General features: G+C 37.8%; 2 protein-coding genes across 2 annotated transcripts; both read left to right on the forward strand.

Moving 5' to 3' along the window:
• Window positions 1-15,339: 15,339 nt before the first annotated feature.
• LOC114535468 lies at window positions 15,340-17,131 on the forward strand. Its single transcript, XM_028556775.1, has 2 exons — window positions 15,340-15,502; window positions 15,696-17,131. The coding sequence occupies exons 1-2, from the start codon at window positions 15,340-15,342 to the stop codon at window positions 17,129-17,131; spliced, it is 1,599 nt and encodes a 532-aa protein (XP_028412576.1).
• Window positions 17,132-17,313: 182 nt separating this feature from the next.
• On the forward strand, window positions 17,314-19,515 carry LOC114535469. The gene is made up of 3 exons (XM_028556776.1): window positions 17,314-17,868; window positions 19,090-19,288; window positions 19,511-19,515. The coding sequence occupies exons 1-3, from the start codon at window positions 17,314-17,316 to the stop codon at window positions 19,513-19,515; spliced, it is 759 nt and encodes a 252-aa protein (XP_028412577.1).
• Window positions 19,516-20,475: the final 960 nt, after the last annotated feature.

Raw genomic sequence — 20,475 nt, forward strand, 5'->3', positions numbered from 1 at the left:
AAACACCTTTTGAATTTTATTACCGATTAGGTCTTACTGATTAGTTCGGACGAAAGTTAACTCAGGACTTTCTGTAGTGATATATATAGTTTTCGTTTTAGATGTGATGATCAAGTTCCAATAGCTTCTGCACAACATGGTGAAGTGTTCTCTTACAATGAATTAAAATTTTTTCATCTCCAGGAAACATTCAATGGTAATAATAATAGTTTGAAAGTCTCTTTTAGTTCTGATAGATTATTTCCACTACCTGAACAACGGCATGACAAAGTCAGTACACTGGCCGTAGAAAGCAAACTGTGCTATCCTTTCCATTTTCAAGAAGAGAATGAAAAAATTGATTCTCCAATTGAACCATTAGAACATAAACAAAGTCTGCAGCCTTACTTTGTTAATAAGCCCCTTTCTCTCTTTTACCTTGACAATGGTACAAAAAGGTTGGAAGAATATCAGATTACGACAGTGATAAAAAGATTTCTGGTATGGCAGAAAATCAGTTGACATTCAGCAATTACAAGCCACATCCCTCTTATCACGAATGAGATAAAGAAATAATAGAAAATAACATTGAGTATGACCAGTTGTGCTCTGTTAATGCAAGACCTTTCCCTCTTCTATCTAGAAAGTGGTTTGAAAAAGTTGGAATCGCTGCAGAGCGTGGCAAAAGTTTAAATGAGAAATGGATTGTAAAAAGCCAGTTGACGTCAAAAAGCAAATCCTATCCCTCTTCTTACTGCGAGACAGATAATGAAATAATTGAATCGTCCTAGTCTACAACTTCTACTCGATACAAATCCATCGATAATACACTATTCATGCACCAAGCAAGACAAATCCTTCTTTCCTGTGCACCTCCTAATTTTACTATTCCTCTTTCATCTTGCTATAATTTTACAGATAACTACAGGGAGAACTCGTTACAGACAAAAAGACATCACGCAGGATGTAACATTAACGCTAATATATCTCTTCGTCGACCACCAAGAAATGCTGTTGTTGACAATAAACAAGTTATCAATCTTCATTGGTCGACGTGTAATGGCAATTACATTGTAGAAGAGGCAGCAATGATGAATAATCTATGGTAGATTCCAAAGATGCAAAAAGAATAGTTTTAGCAGACTGTTGTCCCGTTCAGAAACCCGGAAGGACGTGGAAAAAAATTGATTTACCAGATCATCACTGGGACCAAAGCTGAACAAACACTATAACTTCAATGTCTCATCTTTTTTTGGAAACAAACGTCACACACAAGGGGTCGGTTCTGTTGCTCGTGACTTCAGATGATTCTTATATTCATTCATCACAAAAAGACTCTGTTATTCTTCATGTAACGCGTACTTGATAGCGTTTCTCAGGTTTCATTCGCCGAGTATCATAGTAAAAGAAACTTTGTCAAAAGGCAAAAGGCTTTGGTGAACTGTTTTTCGGTCAAACGCTATTCACAAGAATGCAAAGCCTGGCAGTAAAGAGCACAGAGAAAATATGGAGCATATGGCTAGGGACATGAAAGAATGTATTGAGCAAGCAAAGTTTAATCAACAACATTTGGAGGTTCATTGAGGTGTTTTCGACAATCTTCTTTTTGACTATGACAATGAACTTAAGAGGTTTCTTGACATGTCTGAAGAAAATAAACAAGAGTGCAATCTATGCTACAAAGCAAAGCAAAACCATATTTCGGGAACTCTTCAGATGGCATGGGGTATTGTCGCAAAATTCAAGGAGACTTACAAGGAAGATTACTCAAGGATTAATAATGCATCAGAAACACTGCGAACTGCTTGGTGCGATAAATATCAAACTAGGTTGTGGTGAAAGGACACCAATTTTTCTGCATCAAGAACAGTAATGCAACCAGATTATATAAGATGGGTAAAGACAAACAAATTCCATTATGTTACTGTAGAGCGTAATAAACGTATCGCAAGCACACTCGATGGACAATATAAAATGATGCCCAGACTGTTTCGTCCTTCAAGATAGCTAGATTTGCTATACAAAGTAAATCCAACAGAAGATATGTTCAGTGACTTTGAACTGACTTTACTAGTCTGGAGTGAAACACATGAGGTGAAAAGGTATTTTAAGGAAGGAAATGAACAAAATAGGTGTTTGTTTGAGCAAGATAAAATGAGGGACAAGTGGAAAACAACAGAGTTATACAAAGCTAATTCATGTAAGGAATTGCAAGAAAAGTGCAAAAGAGCAGGTTTGTCGTCGGCTGGTCTTAAACACCAGCTTGTTGAACATCTTTATGAAAAAAGCACAGAAAGCACTGCACCAAGTGATTTCAGATTCAATTATGAAGGAAATATTGATGATCTACCAAATTCATTAAAAGGTATGCATGATCTCTCAACTGCCCAAATGAAATATGTGCTTCAATACCATGGTTTACAAATACGTGGAAGTAGAGATGAACTTATCCTTCGACTATCTCTCCTTAAAAATGGACAATATCGGTGTGCCTTTTATGTGGAGAAGGATGAAATACTTAGAACCATAAAGGACACTGAAGATTCGCTTCAAAACTTACATAAAATTTTTGAAAAGTTAAAAGATTATATAATTATTTTCACGAAGCTGAATAGTGACAAGGGAAAACAACTGAAAATGCAGAACATAAATATTGTGCAGAAAAAAATGGAAGTTGGTGAAGAACATATTTTTGTTGTTGGAACAAAAGTTAAAGTGAAATAATTTGGAAAAGATCTACACAGAAGTGGTTGGAAAGCTGGGTGGTATGTTGCATACATTAAATTATCAGATCCCTTAAAGAACCAAATTGGTGTTGAGCACGTCACTGAGCCGGGCAGCTTATATACTTTAGAAGCCTCCCCAATGATTGCTGAAGGTAGTTTAAACCTTGCGTAACACCTCAACTGTAAAGTTCAGTGCTGGATCATATAAGTGTGGTGGATTTTTTTCGTACCTAGAGTCAGCGCGATGTACTTTTGTATACTAGTACTATTTGCTATTCTAAGCGTCTTTCCATAATTATTTAAAAATTTTGTTACCAAAATGTTATTACGAATACTTTTGTTAAATTGGCGCAATTTTAAGTATTCTTGGATGTCCGTTCTAATAAGCTTGCTTGGCCTTGTTTTGGTTGGAAAAATTTGTTCTAATTCGTTCTTGCAAAATGAAGCCAAGCAGGCTTTTCAAAATGCATATAAAATGCAAATCTGAAATTCTGAGTTGTCTTGTAGATAGAAACAACTTTCCCTGCTGGATTTTATTATTGACAACACCTAATTGTAATAAACCACGCCCAATTTTTCAGCAAAAATTAGACTTGCACAAGTATGATTTGCTCACTACAGGAAATGGCGCTATAGAAATTTATTATTTTTCTAAAAAGATACATCATAGTGATAGTCGCCATGCTTCAGATTTCGTTTTACTTACGATCAAATTTTACTTTAGAACAAATTTTACTTACAATCCCTTAATAAAGAGAAATTTCAAGGAGTATTTAAGGAGTTCTTGTAAAAGGCTTTTTGGTCCTTCAGTCAAAATCTATGCCAAACCATAGGCAGCCCAGAAATCAATTTGTTAGCATTAATCATCCAATTATGTAAATATATTTCTTGATTAATAGCTGGCGGTAATGTTTGTCCTAGTCACTGACCTAGTCATACCGACTCATACTGTTTGATATAATGACATATTAATATGGCTGTGCATATTAATATGGCTGTTGCGTCTTTCTTGAAATATTCTGGATTTTTGCTGTCATACAAAACTTCTCGCTTACTCCATGCGTATATCAAAAGTTCAACCTCTTCATTTTCAAAAACATAACCTTCTTTCTTCTTTTTTTTTGACTTTGCCTTGGTTGCACTTTGTACAGGAGGCATACCAATTTCGCATTCTCTCACCTCACTGTTAATGTCCACCATTTTGAACTATTTTTTTCATCAAAAATTGTATGAAAGTCGCAGGATTTTAAAACAGGTTTTAAAATTTTTACGACTTTTTTGTGTTGTATACGACTGTCGCAAGCAAGTTGTAGGCCCATCTACACGGCACGATTTGAGTCGCAGGCATGACGTCAGCAAGTTGCATACAACAATCATAGGCAAAAATCGCATTGTGTAGACGGGCCTTAATGGAGCAAGAAGTGTGTTCCATATATGTTGAAAGCTTATAGTGGGTGAAGGTGTGCCCTTTCCACAAGGAGCTCACTGTGAAGATGGTTATGAGACCGAATTTGGTTTTGTCTTGCTATCAGTGGCAATTGTTAATAGGGAGTTGTATCTTGACAAAGGAGTTCTTTCTGCACCTCTTGTACAGCTCTTTCGACGACAGTATTCTTGTTTTTGTTATTAATTCTGCCAATACCAATAGAAAGGTGATGGTATTGCATAACCTTATCTTTAACTAATGCCTTAAACCAAGGAGCTGGGTCATTCTAATAACAGCAGGAGGGCTGTCAAAAGGCCATAACCCAACACACAACTATCAAAGCATCTCATAAGGTTTGATGGCATTCGTCTTCAACTAATGTTCATGTACTTTCAGTTGGCTTGAATAGACTGCCTCTATCTTTAAGCTGCAAGAAGCTTGACTCTGGTTTGTAAGTTGTTGAACCGACTGCTTCGCAACATTGCATGCAGTAAGTTTTCTTTTCTCCTATTTTTGCTACATATCCAGCAATACACAAGATGGATACCTTTTTAAAACCAGAATGACAGTTAAAAGCATTGGGAGGAATTGCGTGATTGTTTTCTTGAGCTGAACTGTTGTCTTGAACTCTTGTTTCTAGATACTATTTTCTTATAATTTCTGGATTTGTAATGCTTAAATCTTCTTCATTTACATTGCAGGTGTCATCAATAGTATGGAGAGTTGATGTTGGATCTAACTTTTGACAATTGCCTTTGCCTCCTTCGATAGTACTTCTTATCAAGAGCCGTTTAAATGCTGCTGTAATCTGTTGAGCTGTTTGATTATTTTTAAAGCCACCTGCTGACCGAACAGTGCCAAAGAACAGTTCCAAGTGGTCCTGACTAAATTTATAGGTTAATAATCGGTAGTTCATTGGTGGATCAGTTTTCCCAACCAATTCATGGAACATCAATTTCACACTCTCAATTGCTAGAATGAATCCAACAAAACCAGTCTTACGTTTTGTCATATACATCAGATTTCCCACAGCCTTTGATGTAATTTGAAATGGTAGCCATGATCCTTTATTTGTTACAAGAAATGCTGCTTTATAATTTTTTGCACAGGGATTTTCAGCTATTGAGGATATCAAAAAGGCCATCAATAGTACAGATAAACTTTACTGTTGCCTGTGATCCCTCAAACTGTGGAAACTTCAAAACGTTTGTGCAATATTCAATAGGATCTGCAACACTTGAACTAAGTGATCGAGCAACCAGATCAACCTTCATTTTCTTTTGCTGCCATTTAATATGGGCAAATCTCAACTTGTCCCTAGTGGAAGTCCTTCATCTTGAAGCTTTTGAAAGTCAAGCATATACTTCCAACAGATTTTGCCACCATTTTTGTCAACCAAAATACCATATGAGCCAAGAGTGTTTCCAACAAACTTTAACATATTGCATACATATAACAAAACATATATTGTTTTACTCTATTCCAGTGGATTAGCAAAATAGCATTGGAGATTTTCAACCTTGAGACATGTACCAAGCTGTTGTAACATGGTAAAGTGGCAAGATGGACCATCACAGGTCAGAGATATTACATTGACTCCAACATTTGAAAGCTTCTTGATACAGACTTTCACAAGATTTGCTTGCCCTTTTCCACTTATACCATCAACAAAAAAATATCCACAAGGAACTTTCCAGGAACCATTGACAGCAACTGCCATTAGCACAAGGGCATCTTTTGCAACAAGAGATGAATCATTGTCATCAATTCCATTGCCAACATTACTTACCATCCCAAGAAACATGTTTTCAAATAGCCATTTCATCAAGCATATAAGAGAGCATATCACCTTCTGGCCTTTTTTATGTGCTACTTCAACCTTGAACTTCAGTGCTCGGAACATGGCTCTGTAAACCCAGGATCAGCAGGTACTTTAGAAAACCATTTGCTTCCTTGAACTTGATGAGAAGTGCTAAGTTAAATGTTTTCCTGACAAATTCATATGCTTTTGAAGAATGCAACTGCAGTGTTAATGCAAATTACTTGAGTTCTGGTGAATACTTGAATATCCATTTCCTGAACTTAAATTCATTCTTTTCAGCAATGCAAATGGAACACCAGAAAAGTTGTGCTCCAACATTTCATGACAGGTTGAGCTAATAAGATTTTTCTCTCATAATTGTTTTGTAATGGCCTTTAAGTATTTTACTTTGGTTTTCAATCATTGTGATTTCTGCTGCGACACTTTTAATTTCCTTTTCCACATAGTGACTTTTTCATTTGCTCTAGTAAGCTTTTTCTTCAATTTTCCAGGTGAACAATCAATAACATTCTTTCCATGGCTATCATTTGGTGATGAGGTACTCTGTACATCAGGACTTGATTGCATTTGAGGTAAATTGTACCTGTTTTCTCCACAATCAACTGGACATGGTTGTTTAGCTGGTGGATTTCCTGGTACATCATTGCTGTTCCCCATAATCAACTGGACATGATCAACATTTCACTAGCAAACAGATTCTCGTGACAAAAACGTTGAAACTAAACCAAAACGGTGGATATTCACAATGTATAAACAATAATTAGAAATAAAATTTCGATAATTCCATTGCCTAGCAGCCTGCAAATCGAAAATATTTAATTAAAATTGCTTTGACGACCTCCACATAATGGCAGCCATGGTAGTCCCTTCAAGATGGCAGCTGATTTTTAAAAGTGGTGCCTTGCCATAAATGTGCACAAGTCTTGCATAGGTCCGGACAGTCAGATTGTAGGGAAATCCAAGCGCTCTGCTTCTAAATGGAAGGGGTGTCTTTCAAATAAGATTTCGGCTGTGGTGGTGAGGCAGACAACAAATAGCTGAATAAGATTCACACCCGACAGGCAATGTCATCACAATGATGATTTTCGGCACTTCACTTGATGTAGGTAAATTTCAGAGGTTGAAAATATTTTAATTTGGAGTGGAATTATACACACTTCAAATTCTCAAGCCAAGAACAGTGATGGAAAAATGAGTAAAGCTTTTGTGATGCCGGTGCAATGCTCTTGCCTAGGCAGTTGCGATATATCGATATTTTCGATAAATATCGATATATCAAAAATATCGATATTTGATATTCCATTTTTCGTATATCGAAAATATCGAAAGTTGTAACTAAACAACTTAATCTCCGATTATTCGGCCATTATTGTTTTGAAAGAAACTGTGATCACTGAAGATCATCAAGCAGCGGCATTGAACGCTTGAAAACAATAGTTTTGTGTTGACTCATAGAGATGAAATTCGCGATAATTTGAATAATAATGTTAATGACGCGTATCGACGCGGGTTTAAAAACAAGGTATCAAAATAACACGGCTCATTCAAACTCGTTATTCTGTTGCAAAGGGAAGTAATAATGTCGCAGTATGTCCGACGATATCTGGCGATTCCCGCGAGCAGTGCTCCAACTGAAAGACTTTTTAGTAAAGCGGGTCAGATATATTTACGGCGAAGCGAGTAAACCTCAAGCCAAGCCAGGCAAACATGTTAGTGTTTCTCGCAGAAAATTTATAAACATATATATATTTAACTGTAGTGCGAAACCATTAGGCTTGTAAATAATATATATCTTTCATAAACGCATAAACCGTTGTTAATAAAATAATAAATAAATCTTCGAGACGTGCCATGACTGGTTTCATGCACTTTTTCTTAACTGTTTGTGATGCGTATACATGCAAGTTGACTAAATTACGTTTTCTCATTTGCATAATTCGATATAGTCGATATTATCGATATTTTTATTCCGATATCGATATATCGATTTTTTTCTATATCGCAACTGCCTACTCTTGCCACTGAGCTACAGAGGTAGCTGACAAAAATAAGCATGGTTAATGTGTATATTATGGTAATGCTGGGAATAGGTGAGGGGAAATCAATTATGATTTTTGGCACTTCACTCAATGTAGGTAAATTATAGAGGTTGAAAGTATCTTAATTTCGAGTGGAATAATTTCCACAAAAGCGTAGGTTCAATTCCTGCTGGAGGACTGATAGTTGACTCATTTTTTCATCAACTGTTCCTGGCTTTAATTTGAAGTGTGTATAATTCCACTCGAAATTAAGACCCTTTTATGTCATTACAATCTGCAGCATTGCGAGAATGGATGCTTCAGCAACATGTTGAACCTTAAGCTGATACCAACTCACAGTCAAAAGAAATGTGGACACCCAAGGACTAGATGAAAACTCTCTTGTACATAATTTCTGATAAGCCTGTACACTGTTGGTCATGACACAGGTGTTTGTTGAGGATTGGACAATATAAGGGCTAAAATGCTTCACCGACGTGGCAATAGCCAGGGCTTCAACTTCACACGATCAGCAACTTGAACTTTATCAGTCTAGGTTATAGCTTTAATGGATGTGCAACCAGAGATGGAGTCATCGAGTGGGAAGAGAACAGATAAACAGCCTAATCACATGTCCTAAAACCTTATATGCTTCAATGAAAGACTTCATCGCACTGACTTTCTCTGGAGGCGAACATGAAGACAACACCGAAATTCTGTGTGGTTAAGCTGTTAAATTAAACTTTAGATTAATACACTTTGGATTCATAATGGTCTTGGAAGCCAACAATTATAAATTTTTTTTACTCAATGCAGATATGACTTTGATCCTACACTCCTCTGGAGTGTTACCACCACAATACAAGTCATCTGTCAATTTAGCTACTACACCTTCCTGAAGGAGGTCTCCTAGCACACAGCACACAAGCTCCTCCAGTGGGCATAAACATGCATGCCCCAAAAAGGCATTGCTTAATTGACTCTTGAGCGTGGGATTTGATAAAAGGCACTGGTTAAGCCACTGGTGATGATGTATTTCCATTCACCCAACAGCCACAGGGTGGACTCTAACATAAGAGAAGGTTGAGGTTTACTATATTGACAACTTCTCCAAATGCAGTAACAAGACGAGAACCACCATTCGATTTCTTTACAAGGAAGGAGGGATTAAGATACTTAACTGATACGTTTATATTTGTTTGGGTTGTTTAAAGACTCCCAATTGTTCAAGTTTGTCAAATTTGTGTTGTTACTCCAGAAGTCTGTTTCTTGAGTATTGTGGTAATTGGATAAAAACGATTTGATGGCATTTGTCTTCAACAAATATTGTTGTAGTAAAAGAGGTGCCACATTCACTGACTGCCAAAATGAGCTGACAATTGCACTTAATTATATCAGGGGCAAATGACACTCAGAGTGTTTTGAGAAACTATGGGACAGTAATTTGCTATATGTCCTAACATTAACTCAAGCATGTTGACTTTTTCCTGCGCCGTGCACATCTCTGAGCTTCAAGAACATATTATCCATCATTAGTGAACCCTGGAAGGGGATCTGCTTTGGTCTTCTTGGAATTAACTCGGTTTTGTCAAACACCACTGCTTTGGTGCACAAATACCTGAGGCCATTGCTAACTTCAAAGGTTTTTCTAAGACGTTTTACTCAGCTTGGGTTCTTGAATAGCGCTGCCACCATGCCAGTGAATAATTAGACACAAGTCCAATGCCAAACAAAGTCAGAATCTTGAGATAGTCAGCGACACTGTCCTCAGGCGAATCCGAGGCTAACAGCCTTCGCTTGAAAGAAAAAGCTCCTAAAACGTTGTTGATCGATGTACGAGTTAATTTGGTGTCCAACCACCCAAAGTGACTACCACCGCTCTATGTTTGAACTCTTCGTTCAGATTCTCGTTTTGCTCCTTTAAATACTACCATGGGCTTAAGTTTTGTCCTATCGGCCTTGGCAGCTAAGCAAACAGATACTCAAGCCTTCTCATGACCCATAGTCTTCAGCGTAATGCTCTTTTTCCCGACTGCGTCAAATACTCTACGTCACATACCATATCCCACCAAACTGGAGTTTCATCCATTACAATTATGTTAGAGGGGCTGTATTTGTGCTTTTTCTGCATCCGTCTTACTTGAATTACGTATGACACAAGTTTAGCTATCATTCATTCTTGATTTTGTTGAGTAGGAGATGTTTTTATTCTTAAAGATAAACCATTTCTCTTCATAAAGTTCCTCAAACAACCTGTAGAAGCTTTGAAGTCAATATCACTCATGTTGTTTTGGCTCATATCATTGAATGTTACTTGCACTTTCTTCATTATCAGCTTGCAGGAAACTCCGTGCTTAGTGGTTATCGGCCAGCACCACATAATGGGCTCCTTTGCTTGCCTTTGTTACCTCTTGTAGCAAGGACACCCTTAATCTCATTCTTCTTCGCTCTCCATTCTCATATTCTTTTTTCATCGACTTGAAAGTGGGGAGAAGCAGGTCGATTTCCATTTAATTTGTCTTTATGTTGCAGTGAATGTTTTAAATTCTGTTTACTTTTTCAGGATTTGATTGCCTGTATGTTGCAGTGGCAATCTTGGCAATTTATTTTATTTTCTCCGGATTTGACTGTCTGTATGTTGCAGTTGCTCTTTGCCAAGCATCCTTAATTTTCTCAGAGTTTGTGTTTAATTTGTTGTTCACCTTTTTTTCCCATGTTTTCCTTCATATATTCTTTTCTTTTTTGAGAGCTTTTTACGGAGGCAGGGTTTTCTGAGATAATTTTGTTGGTATTGGATTGTGAATTTTGATGGTAATGTTCACTGGCTTTCGTCCTATTTGAGCAGGTCTTGTGCTCGATACTGACATATTTGAAGTATATATGAGATGTGGATTTAACTCTACACGAAATGTCTGGCAGATGTCTTTATTCTTTAAATATTACATTTAGTAGTGCCCATAATGTTAAGTTTTATGTTCCACTTAGTGCTACTGCAGCAAAATTTTCGACCCCTTTTTTATTGGTTCAATTTAAAGTTCTCACTTTTGTTATTTCATTTCGGAAAACTGAATCAAATTGGCTTTTCCAAAAGATTTTTATCCCCCTCCGAAATCGTGATTTTTGCCACTCCTGTGCAAACTTTTGCTCCACCATGTTGTGGCTTGTGACGTAGAAAAGAGTACCAATTCTTAGCATGGCGTATGAAGAAGCGGTGATGAAGAATCTGTGTTGCTTGCAGTCCCAGCTAAGCATATATTCATCAAAATTAAAAAATATGTATACATGTTTTCCTAAGGAAAGAGATAGATTGCCAAAGTCAAACAAAACAAGTGAATTTTGTTCAGACCTTCATGCTTTGGCAAAATCAGTTCATTTGTGCATCAGAAGTTGATTTCAAAGATTTGTATGACTCTTAGCAAGATCCCTTAATATGAGAAATTGTTGAAAAAAGATGTTCAAGCCAGAAATGGTTGATGGAAAAATGAGTCAACTATAAGTCCTCCGGTAGGAATTGAACCTACGCTTTTGTGATGCCGGTGCAATGCTCTTGCCACTGCCAGAGGACTTATAGTTGACTCATTTTCCCATCAACTATTCCTGGTTTAAATTTGAAGTGTCTATTATTCCTCTCAAGAGAATTTGAGGGTTTGTTTTGTAAATAATATGGACTACATTGTAAAAGGGTCTTAATTTCGAGTGGAATTATACACACTTCAAATTCAAGCCAGGAACAGTTGATGGAAAAATGAGTCACTGAGCTTACAGAGTTAGCTGACAAGAGTAAGCGTGGTTAATGTGTATATGATGGTTATGATTTACCCTCAGTGGCTAGAGCATAGCACCGGCATCGCAAAAGCGTAGGTTCAATTCCTGTGCCAAAAATTATAATTGATTTCCCCTCACCCATTCCCAGCATTACCATCATATACACATTAAGCACACTTGCTCTTGTCAGCTACCTCTGTAGCTCAGTGGCAAAAGCATTGCACTGGCATCTCAAAAGTGTAGGTTCGATTCCTGCTGGAGGACCTATAGTTGACTAATTTTTCCATTAACTCTTCCTGGCTTGAAGTTATAATTCTACTCAAAATTAATACCCTTAAACCTTTAGAAATTATATTTACCTATTCAATAAGCAACATATACATTTGTGAAAACTTACAACACCATTAAGTACTATGTTAAATTTAATTACAAAGGTCTAACCCCTTTGTCGAGAAAACATTGATATTTTGTCAGAAAATAACTAGTTTTATTCAGGGGGAAAATTGGCAACATGATGCTGAAAATGTGTTTGTGGGAGTCTTTACATTCCAAAATTTTCTTATCAAGCACACAATGATTAAAATTTTAACTGTTTGTCTCAGAATCAGAACAGGAATGATAATAGCTTTTACTGTTTGCAAACATGTCATCATACTCTGAAAAATGTTTAATAGTTCACCTAGCTGAAATGTACTAAGTGAGCTGGAAAGCATAAATCTCAACTTTTAATTATTTGAAAATTTTGGTCACTAAAAAAAAACATTAAAACATGATAGTTAATTGTTTGTCATTTATGATTATATTGCTTACAAGAAAAGCGTTTGTATTATATGTTATCTCTAAGTTGTCCAGGTAAAAAAGCAACAAAGAAAGTTAATCACGGCCTAAATTATCAATGTTTTTGATGATCGTTGACAAAGTGCCTTGAAACACTGTCAACTGAAGCTCCTCACCTGAAGAAGGGTGGGTTTTACAGTTGCCAATTCTCTTGGTACGGTCGCATCTGTCACAATGGACGACTTTGCTGTCCGTCGACTGCAGGACTTTTCTTCAGCACTTTTAACAGTGCATTGAGGACTCAATATTGCTTACATATCTCTGAAAAATTTACAGTACCCTGGGAATTGAACAACTTCAAGGTCTGCATTGGCAGTCTCAATAATGCTAGAGTCTGTGGTGGTAGTTGTTGATGAAGCTATTGTGGCGTGTAATAGCCTTTTCTTGCTGGCATACAACAAAGCATTGATATTTGTGTTCTTTGTTTGTAACACAAGTGTTTGATATTGTAATGTACGCTGTCTGTTTTTTTGCTTGTTTGTTCGAGTGGAGTGGTTGGTCGTTTAGTGGATGTTGCTGTGGAATCTGGCTTCTTTTTTAATGATTTAAGGCACTGTTATGCTTTTGATGTCATGTTGTTGTGTCATGGACTAGTTAATGGACTATTAATTTAAATATGCTAATATTTTGTATAAAATGAGCCGCGCTTGACTAAGTAGCTAGAAAGACACGCGTACGCTGAGATATACTGAACCTTGAGAAATACAGACTTTATTTTGAACTGATTGAACACACTTGGAGTAATTTGGGGGAATCGGGGAATCGTTGACAGTTAGAGTATGATGTAAGTTGTCCTTTATTGTCTGTATATTATTGTATTATCCTCGAGCCGGTGCAAGGGTACTAATTCTGCCCAGAGATTTTAATTACGCCTGGGAATGCAAATGCGAAATGAAAGTTGTCCGCCGTTATGTCATGGACGTTGGGCGTTTTTGTAAGTTATGCGCATGCGTGAGTTCAAGACGAGTTAAAACTGGTAACTAACAAACGTTTGCAAGCGTGCAATTGGCGCTAAATTAAAATTTTGGTTCGCGTCAGCATAACTGATATTTTGAATTATAAAACTTTTATTAGTTTAAAAATATTTTTCATTTGGATGGCTTTGAAAATATACGGAAAAATTCACTTGTAAAATTGATTAAAATGTAAAGTAAATGATGCTTTCCGATAGAAAAACTTTGATTAAAATAGTTAGTGAAAAATCTACGATTTTAAAACATTCTTGGAGTGTTTTTGAACAGGTAAATAGGTAGATTTTGTATTTTAAAGCATGCAAGTATTTCGTAAGTTTAACTTGTAGATTATACAACTTCGATCATTCAGCAGAAACGAGTATTATAGAATTTCACTAAAGGAAATGTTTATTACTTCAGGCGAGGGGATTTTGCATGCATGTATTTCTAGTATTGCTTGCATCTGTAGTTATAGTTCGTTGTCAACCGTGTATTTGTGCGCGAGCACAACACTATACTATCGCCGAAGCAAAACTAGAGGCAATCGAACAGTCTATCAGTGACGTAAGATGAAAACAGAGATGGTTGCACAAAGCGAAGTGTCAGTGACGTCACGCACTAAATCCTGGATAAGAAGTCAGCAAAAAGATAACTTCCAACTGGAAACGAAACGACGAGAAGGGCACAGCAAAGTTTGGAGAACAAGAAAAGAAAAAGCTGCAGGCATTCTCGGATCTATGTCTCGATGTAGCTTCACAAATCGACCAACTCCCCGGGCTTAGATGTTTGAATTATCCGACGGCAATGCGACCAATCCTTAATGTTCTACCAGAGAGAATTCGTCATAATTGGGAGAAAAAAGTTGTTGAATTTGCAAAGTGCCATAACAACGCCTACCCACAGTTCGAAGTATTTGCGAACACAGTAGAAAACCAGTCACAATTGCGTAACCACCCTAACGTTACAGCCTTAGCGGATAGCTTACCAAGAGACAAGAACATGGCAGGAAAACAACACTATAAAGTCTTAAAAGGAGATATGGGGCAAGCACAAGAGTCGAAAAACAAGAAACGTTGTATATTCCACAATATCGATGGTCATAATCTATTAGAGTGCAAAATGTTCGCACAGAAAACGCTTCAGGAAAAAACAGACTGGTTGAAAAGAGCTGGACTATGTTTTTGATGCCTGACACAAAAACATCTAGCAAGAGACTGCAAAACAGAAGACTGCAAAACAGAAGTGAATTGTACGAAGTGCGGCAGTAATCGCCACCTCAAGATACTGCACATGGAGAAGAAAATAATGAAGGAGAAGGAGAAAGAAGAAGTAAAATCAGCCTGCATGGACATTTCGCCAACGTCTATTGAAGGGGTCTCATGCAGCAAGATCATTCTGTTAGATGTTTTTCATCCAAAAACAACGACACAAAATATAGTAAAAGTTTACGCATTGATTGACGAACAAAGCAACGCGTCTTTGATTGCTCCAAAGCTCGTCGACGATCTCGGACTGGAAGGACCAAAAGAGAAGTATTGTCTTGTGTAGTTCATCAAAAGAAACCCACTATGGCCGTCGCATCTCTGGACTAACAATAACATCCTCGGATGGAGTTTAATGAAATTACCAACATTAGTTGAATGCGACAATATACCCTCCGATAAATGCGAGATCCCAATACCTGAACAAGTTAGAAGGTACGGTCATCTTCGTGAAGTAGCAGACAAATTACCTCCATTAAATTCGGAAGCTGAAGTCCAACTACTAATTGGTCGTGATGCACCCGAGATAATGAAAGTTAGGGAAGTCCGCAATGGGCCGAAAGGAGCTCTGTGGGCGCATAGGTTGGCTGTTGGCTGGATTGTATGTGGTCGAATGTGTGTCAACCGTCAAGGAGGACCTATTCACATTACGACTCACCGAACCGTCGTTCGTTGATCTTTATCGTGATCCTCTACCATCGCAACTTTCCTTAGGTATAGTCTGGAATCTACAAAAGGATACCATATCCTTCAGAATCTCTTTACCCGAGAAGCCTTTCACTCGGCGTGGTGTCCTAGCAGTAATTAATTCTATCTACATCCCCTGGACTTGTTATTCCAGTCACCTTAACTGGAAGGTTATTATTGCGCCACCTTACCACGTCAATAATTGCAAACCCGTCCCTAGGTTGGGATGATCCACTTCCCATTTCCTTACAAAGAAAATGGCAAAATTGGAAGGAATCACTCGCGATACTCGCAGAAACTTACGTGCCAAGATGTTTTCTCCAAGAGAAGACGTCTCAGATAAAGAAAGCAGAGATCCACGCTTTTTCAGATGGCAGCGATCTCGCAATTGGCATCGCAGTCTACTTAAAGTTGACAAATCAATCTGGAGAAATCAAGGTCTCATTGGTATTTGCTCAGGCAAAATTGGCACCAAAACGAGCAACAACGATCCCAAGACTTGAACTTTGTGCCGCCGTCCTCGCAGTCAAAGCAGTTAAATGGATCACTCATGAGCTGAAGATAAAGATAGACGAGATATTCTTCCATACTGATTCAAAAGTAGTCCTTGGATACCTCCAGAACGAAAGCAAACGCTTCTATGTTTATGTCGCCAATAGGATTCAAGTTATTCGGACTGGGTCAGATCCTTCGCAATGGCATTATGTGAAGTCATCAGAGAACCCTGCGGACATGGCCACAAGGGGAAAACCAGCCAAAGACTTGTTGGATTCGATTTGGTTCACTGGACCACATTTTCTGAGGAACAGTAGTTTTTCTGAACCTTCCTTAGCTGAAATCGATCCCATGGAGTACGACGTAAGCTCAAACGACCCAGAGGTTTGTACTCAAGTCACTCGTTTTACAGTTAAACCTTCTACAACTCAAGGACTAGGATCCGAACGATTCAAAAGGTTTTCCAAGTTGTCGTCTCTACGAAAGGCTATCGCAAACTTGATCATCCGAATTAAGCGTGTCAAAACCAACAACCGAGATTCAATATCTAGCCGACGTTCCAATGCTCTTCTCCTCAACGCAACAGATCTTACAAAACATCCAACCGCCGCGGAACTGAAACAAAGTGAAGAAATAACAATCAAAACTGTTCAAATGGAACAATATGCAACAAAATTCAAAAACCTTCAACAGATACCACCAGCAAGTATTCCTGCCACATCCAGCTTATATCGTCTAAATCCATTTATTGACAGTAACGGAATCCTACGCGTTGGTGGACGACTTAGACACGGAGAACAGATGTATGAAGAGAAACATCTGGCAATCATCCCCAAAAAGAGTCATTTAGCAAAACTGGTAATCAAACACTATCACGAAAAGGTTTATCATCAACGTAGACAGATAACTCATGGTGCAATTAGAAACGCCGGGCTGTGGGTCATTGGCGCAAAGAGGACGATTTCGAAAATCATCAACGAATGCTTAGTTTGCAAGAAACTTAGACGGAAATTGATGACGCAGTTTATGGCTGACCGACCAGCTGATCAGTTAAATACACCCCCACCTTTTACGAATGTCGGATTTGACATGTTTGGACCGTGGACAAATAAAAACAAGAAATTACGAGGAGGTGCTGTAAACTTCAAAAATGGGGACTAGTTTTTACTTGTTTGAATTGTCGTGCAATCCACATCGAAGTTCTGGAAACAATGGAAACAAACTCTTTTATCTGCGCCCTCCGACGCTTCTTCTCCATACGAGGACCTCCATCCGTCCTTCGATGTGACCGAGGTACAAACTTTATTGGGGCAAAATCCGAACTCGTCGAGTCCTTAAACAAAATGGATCAGAACATGATAGCATCCTACGTCAATCAACAGAACTGTGAATGGATTTTCAACCCGCCTCATTCTTCACATTTTGGTGGCGTCTGGGAGCGTCAAATTTTAACAATTAGACAAATTCTCGACGGAATGTTTGCCGATCTTGGTCCAAGGCAACTGACACACGAATTACTAACTACACTTATGGCAGTGGTGGGCATAATGAACTCCAGACCAATTGCGACTATACCATCAGACGCAGAGCAACCACAACCTTTATCCCCAAATATGTTGCTGACTATGAAATCAAGACCTCTGACGTCACCACCTGGTTTATTCACATCCCATGATCTGTATTCCCGCCACCATTGGAGAAGAGTTCAATATTTAGCGGACCAATTTTGGACACGATGGAAGAGGGAGTACTTACAAAACCTACAGTCAAGAGCAAAGTGGAATCAACAACGACGTAACCTAGAAGTTGGCAACATCGTGATGATCAAAGATAACACGCATCGCAACAAATGGCCCTTGGGTAGAGTCTCTGAAGCAATCAAAAGCCAAGATGGTAAAGTAAGAAAAGCCACAGTAATTACATGGAAAGACGGAGAAAAAAAGAGCTACTTGAGGTTGATAAGCAACTCCGTCTTTTTAATGAGTACATGAGCTATAATTAAGATATGCAAGGATGCAATACTGTTAAGGTCCTTGGGTGAGGAGTGTTGTGTCATGGACTAGTTAATGGACTTTTAATTTAAATATGCTAATATTTTGTATAAAATGAGCCGCGCTTGACTAAGTAGCTAGAAAGACACGCGTATGCTGAGATATACTGAACCTTGAGAAATACTGACTTTATTTTGAACTGATTGAACACACTTGGAGTAATTTTGGGGAATCGGGGAATCATTGACAGTTAGAGTATGATGTAAGTTGTCCTTTATTGTCTGTATATTATTGTATTATATTGCTAGCATCTGTAGTTATAGTTCGTTGTCAATCGTGTATTTGTAATTGTTTTTAGTTTTCACCTTTATACGAATAAATAAGTCTTGTTAAATTGGTTGAAGCTGCGGACTCCACCTGTCACGGAGGAACGACACATGTTTAAAAATAAATGCAGCGTAAAATATTAATACAGCTGAAATATAGGAAAAACGAGTGTAGCATATCAGCACAGTTTGTTTATGAGAACACATTGTCACACCACACAGATTGTGACAGTTTACCAGAGTTTGTCACATAGCTTTTGTTTGAGGGTAGTGCAATAGTTATGGGCACTTCATGTGATAATGCCACGTAAATTACCAGGAAACACTTCAACCATGGCTGTGCTATAGGTACTCTGCTCGATAGCACACTACTGCTATGTGCCCTGTTGTTGAGCAAAGCCCCCACTCAACAACAGGGCACATCTTTCCGTGTTGTTGGGTGGTTGCAATGCCAAATACAGTGGCCAAACAGCAGATATGCAAACAGAGTTCATTTGTTGAGATCCTAGTCTAGGTCACATATTGTAGGTTCCAGGCAACAGGTTATTACGACACTACAGAGATTGATTTTTAAAACTCTATGTATACAATACTACAGAGATTGGTTTTTAAAACACTAGGATAATTTTTTTAGGAGATGCCATTTGTGAGGTTGCAATAAAATTGTTTCTAGCAGTGGATATATTTTTCCAGGAATTTATAATTGGAAGCTATCTGGCATTCATTCCATATGCATGTCGCTTATTTTTTAACCCTCTAAGCATTTGAATACACATAAAAGTCTACGAAAACATCTTTGCAGGCAAACGAGGTTGGCAGTAGCAATGCCATGGAATTGAAAGGTGCAAAAACATCATTTAAATTCCTACAGGATTCTGGTCTTCAGATGCATATTTTCATTAGTGACCAGCATAAAGGAATTGCAAAGTGGATAAGAACAAAACATTTCAATGACATCTGGCATGCGAATAAGAGTATAAACAAGCAACTTAGGAAAGCAAGTAAAGAAAAGGGATGCAAAATAATAAATGATTGGCTAAAAGCTGTTCGCAGGCATCTATATTGGAGTGCACAAACCACTACAGTCGAACCTCTCGTAAGCGGACAACCTTGGGACCACGACCTGGTGTCTGCTTACAGAAGGTGTCCGCTTATGAAAAGTTGGTTAATATTTAAATGAATACGTAATTGTTTAAACATGATTTTTCTAATAATGTTTTAAGGATGACTATATTAATAAAATTCATAGCTATTATCGCACAGTCTAAAAACCGGACCGTAAAACCTTTGGCCCCTAGATTATATTACAAACATTACCAATCTAATATATACATTGTCGTTGCAAACATGAGAGTATATAGTTCAACTAAGATGGCTTGAAAAAATCTTTTATGTGCGCTTGCTTTTGTCGCACTAAACATATGTCTGTAAGAATGTCATTAACATTTATAACAGCTCAGCAAAGTTCTACGTTGCCCATGAAAGACACAAAATCTCAAAGATTTTCTGCAACATTTACAGCTTTGACAGTTGTTTTAATGTCGGGTTCTTTCAAAGGGACGTCAAAATCATCCTCTTCTTGTTGGCCATTAGTGTCTTCGTTGTTGTCAAGATTATCTAGCTTTGCGTATTTCTCCTTGTGCTTGTTTTGTTCAACAGCTCTCTTTTTAATTCTTCCTGCCAATTGGAATCTTCGATGTTGATAAAATTATCGCAGAATGGGACATAGTCGTCTGCATCAAGGTACTGGTCGGCAGAGCAGTCATTAGAAAGTATCAAGCATAGTTCGTTCAAATTCATCATCTCTTCCCCTTCAAATGAATGGGAACCAAATATAAACAAAAAATACGAGTTAAAACGGGAACCAGAAAACAAAAAAGATTCAGATACTGAGGCAATTGTTAAATCATCACAGGAATCAACAAAAATCAGCAGCTTATTTCATGTGAATACTGTTAATGAAACTGCTGATGTTGTGGGTCATATACCCAAAAATATTGCACTGTACGTAAGCAAATTTTTGAAACGTGCAACCAACTCTGCAAGTGTTACAGTAAACGATAGAGGATCACCCTGATCCCTTCTTTCCATCTTGTGGGTGTAGATAAGAAGATCTGAAATGGATTCCTTTAGGTATGCATAAAGTTTATTTAGGTATTTTTTAGATTTTGAGCATTATTGTAAACAA

The sequence above is a fragment of the Dendronephthya gigantea genome, unplaced genomic scaffold, assembly GCF_004324835.1.
Source record: "Dendronephthya gigantea isolate DGI-Jeju-01 unplaced genomic scaffold, DenGig_1.0 000118F, whole genome shotgun sequence".
NCBI classification, from domain to species: Eukaryota; Metazoa; Cnidaria; class Anthozoa; order Malacalcyonacea; family Nephtheidae; genus Dendronephthya; species Dendronephthya gigantea.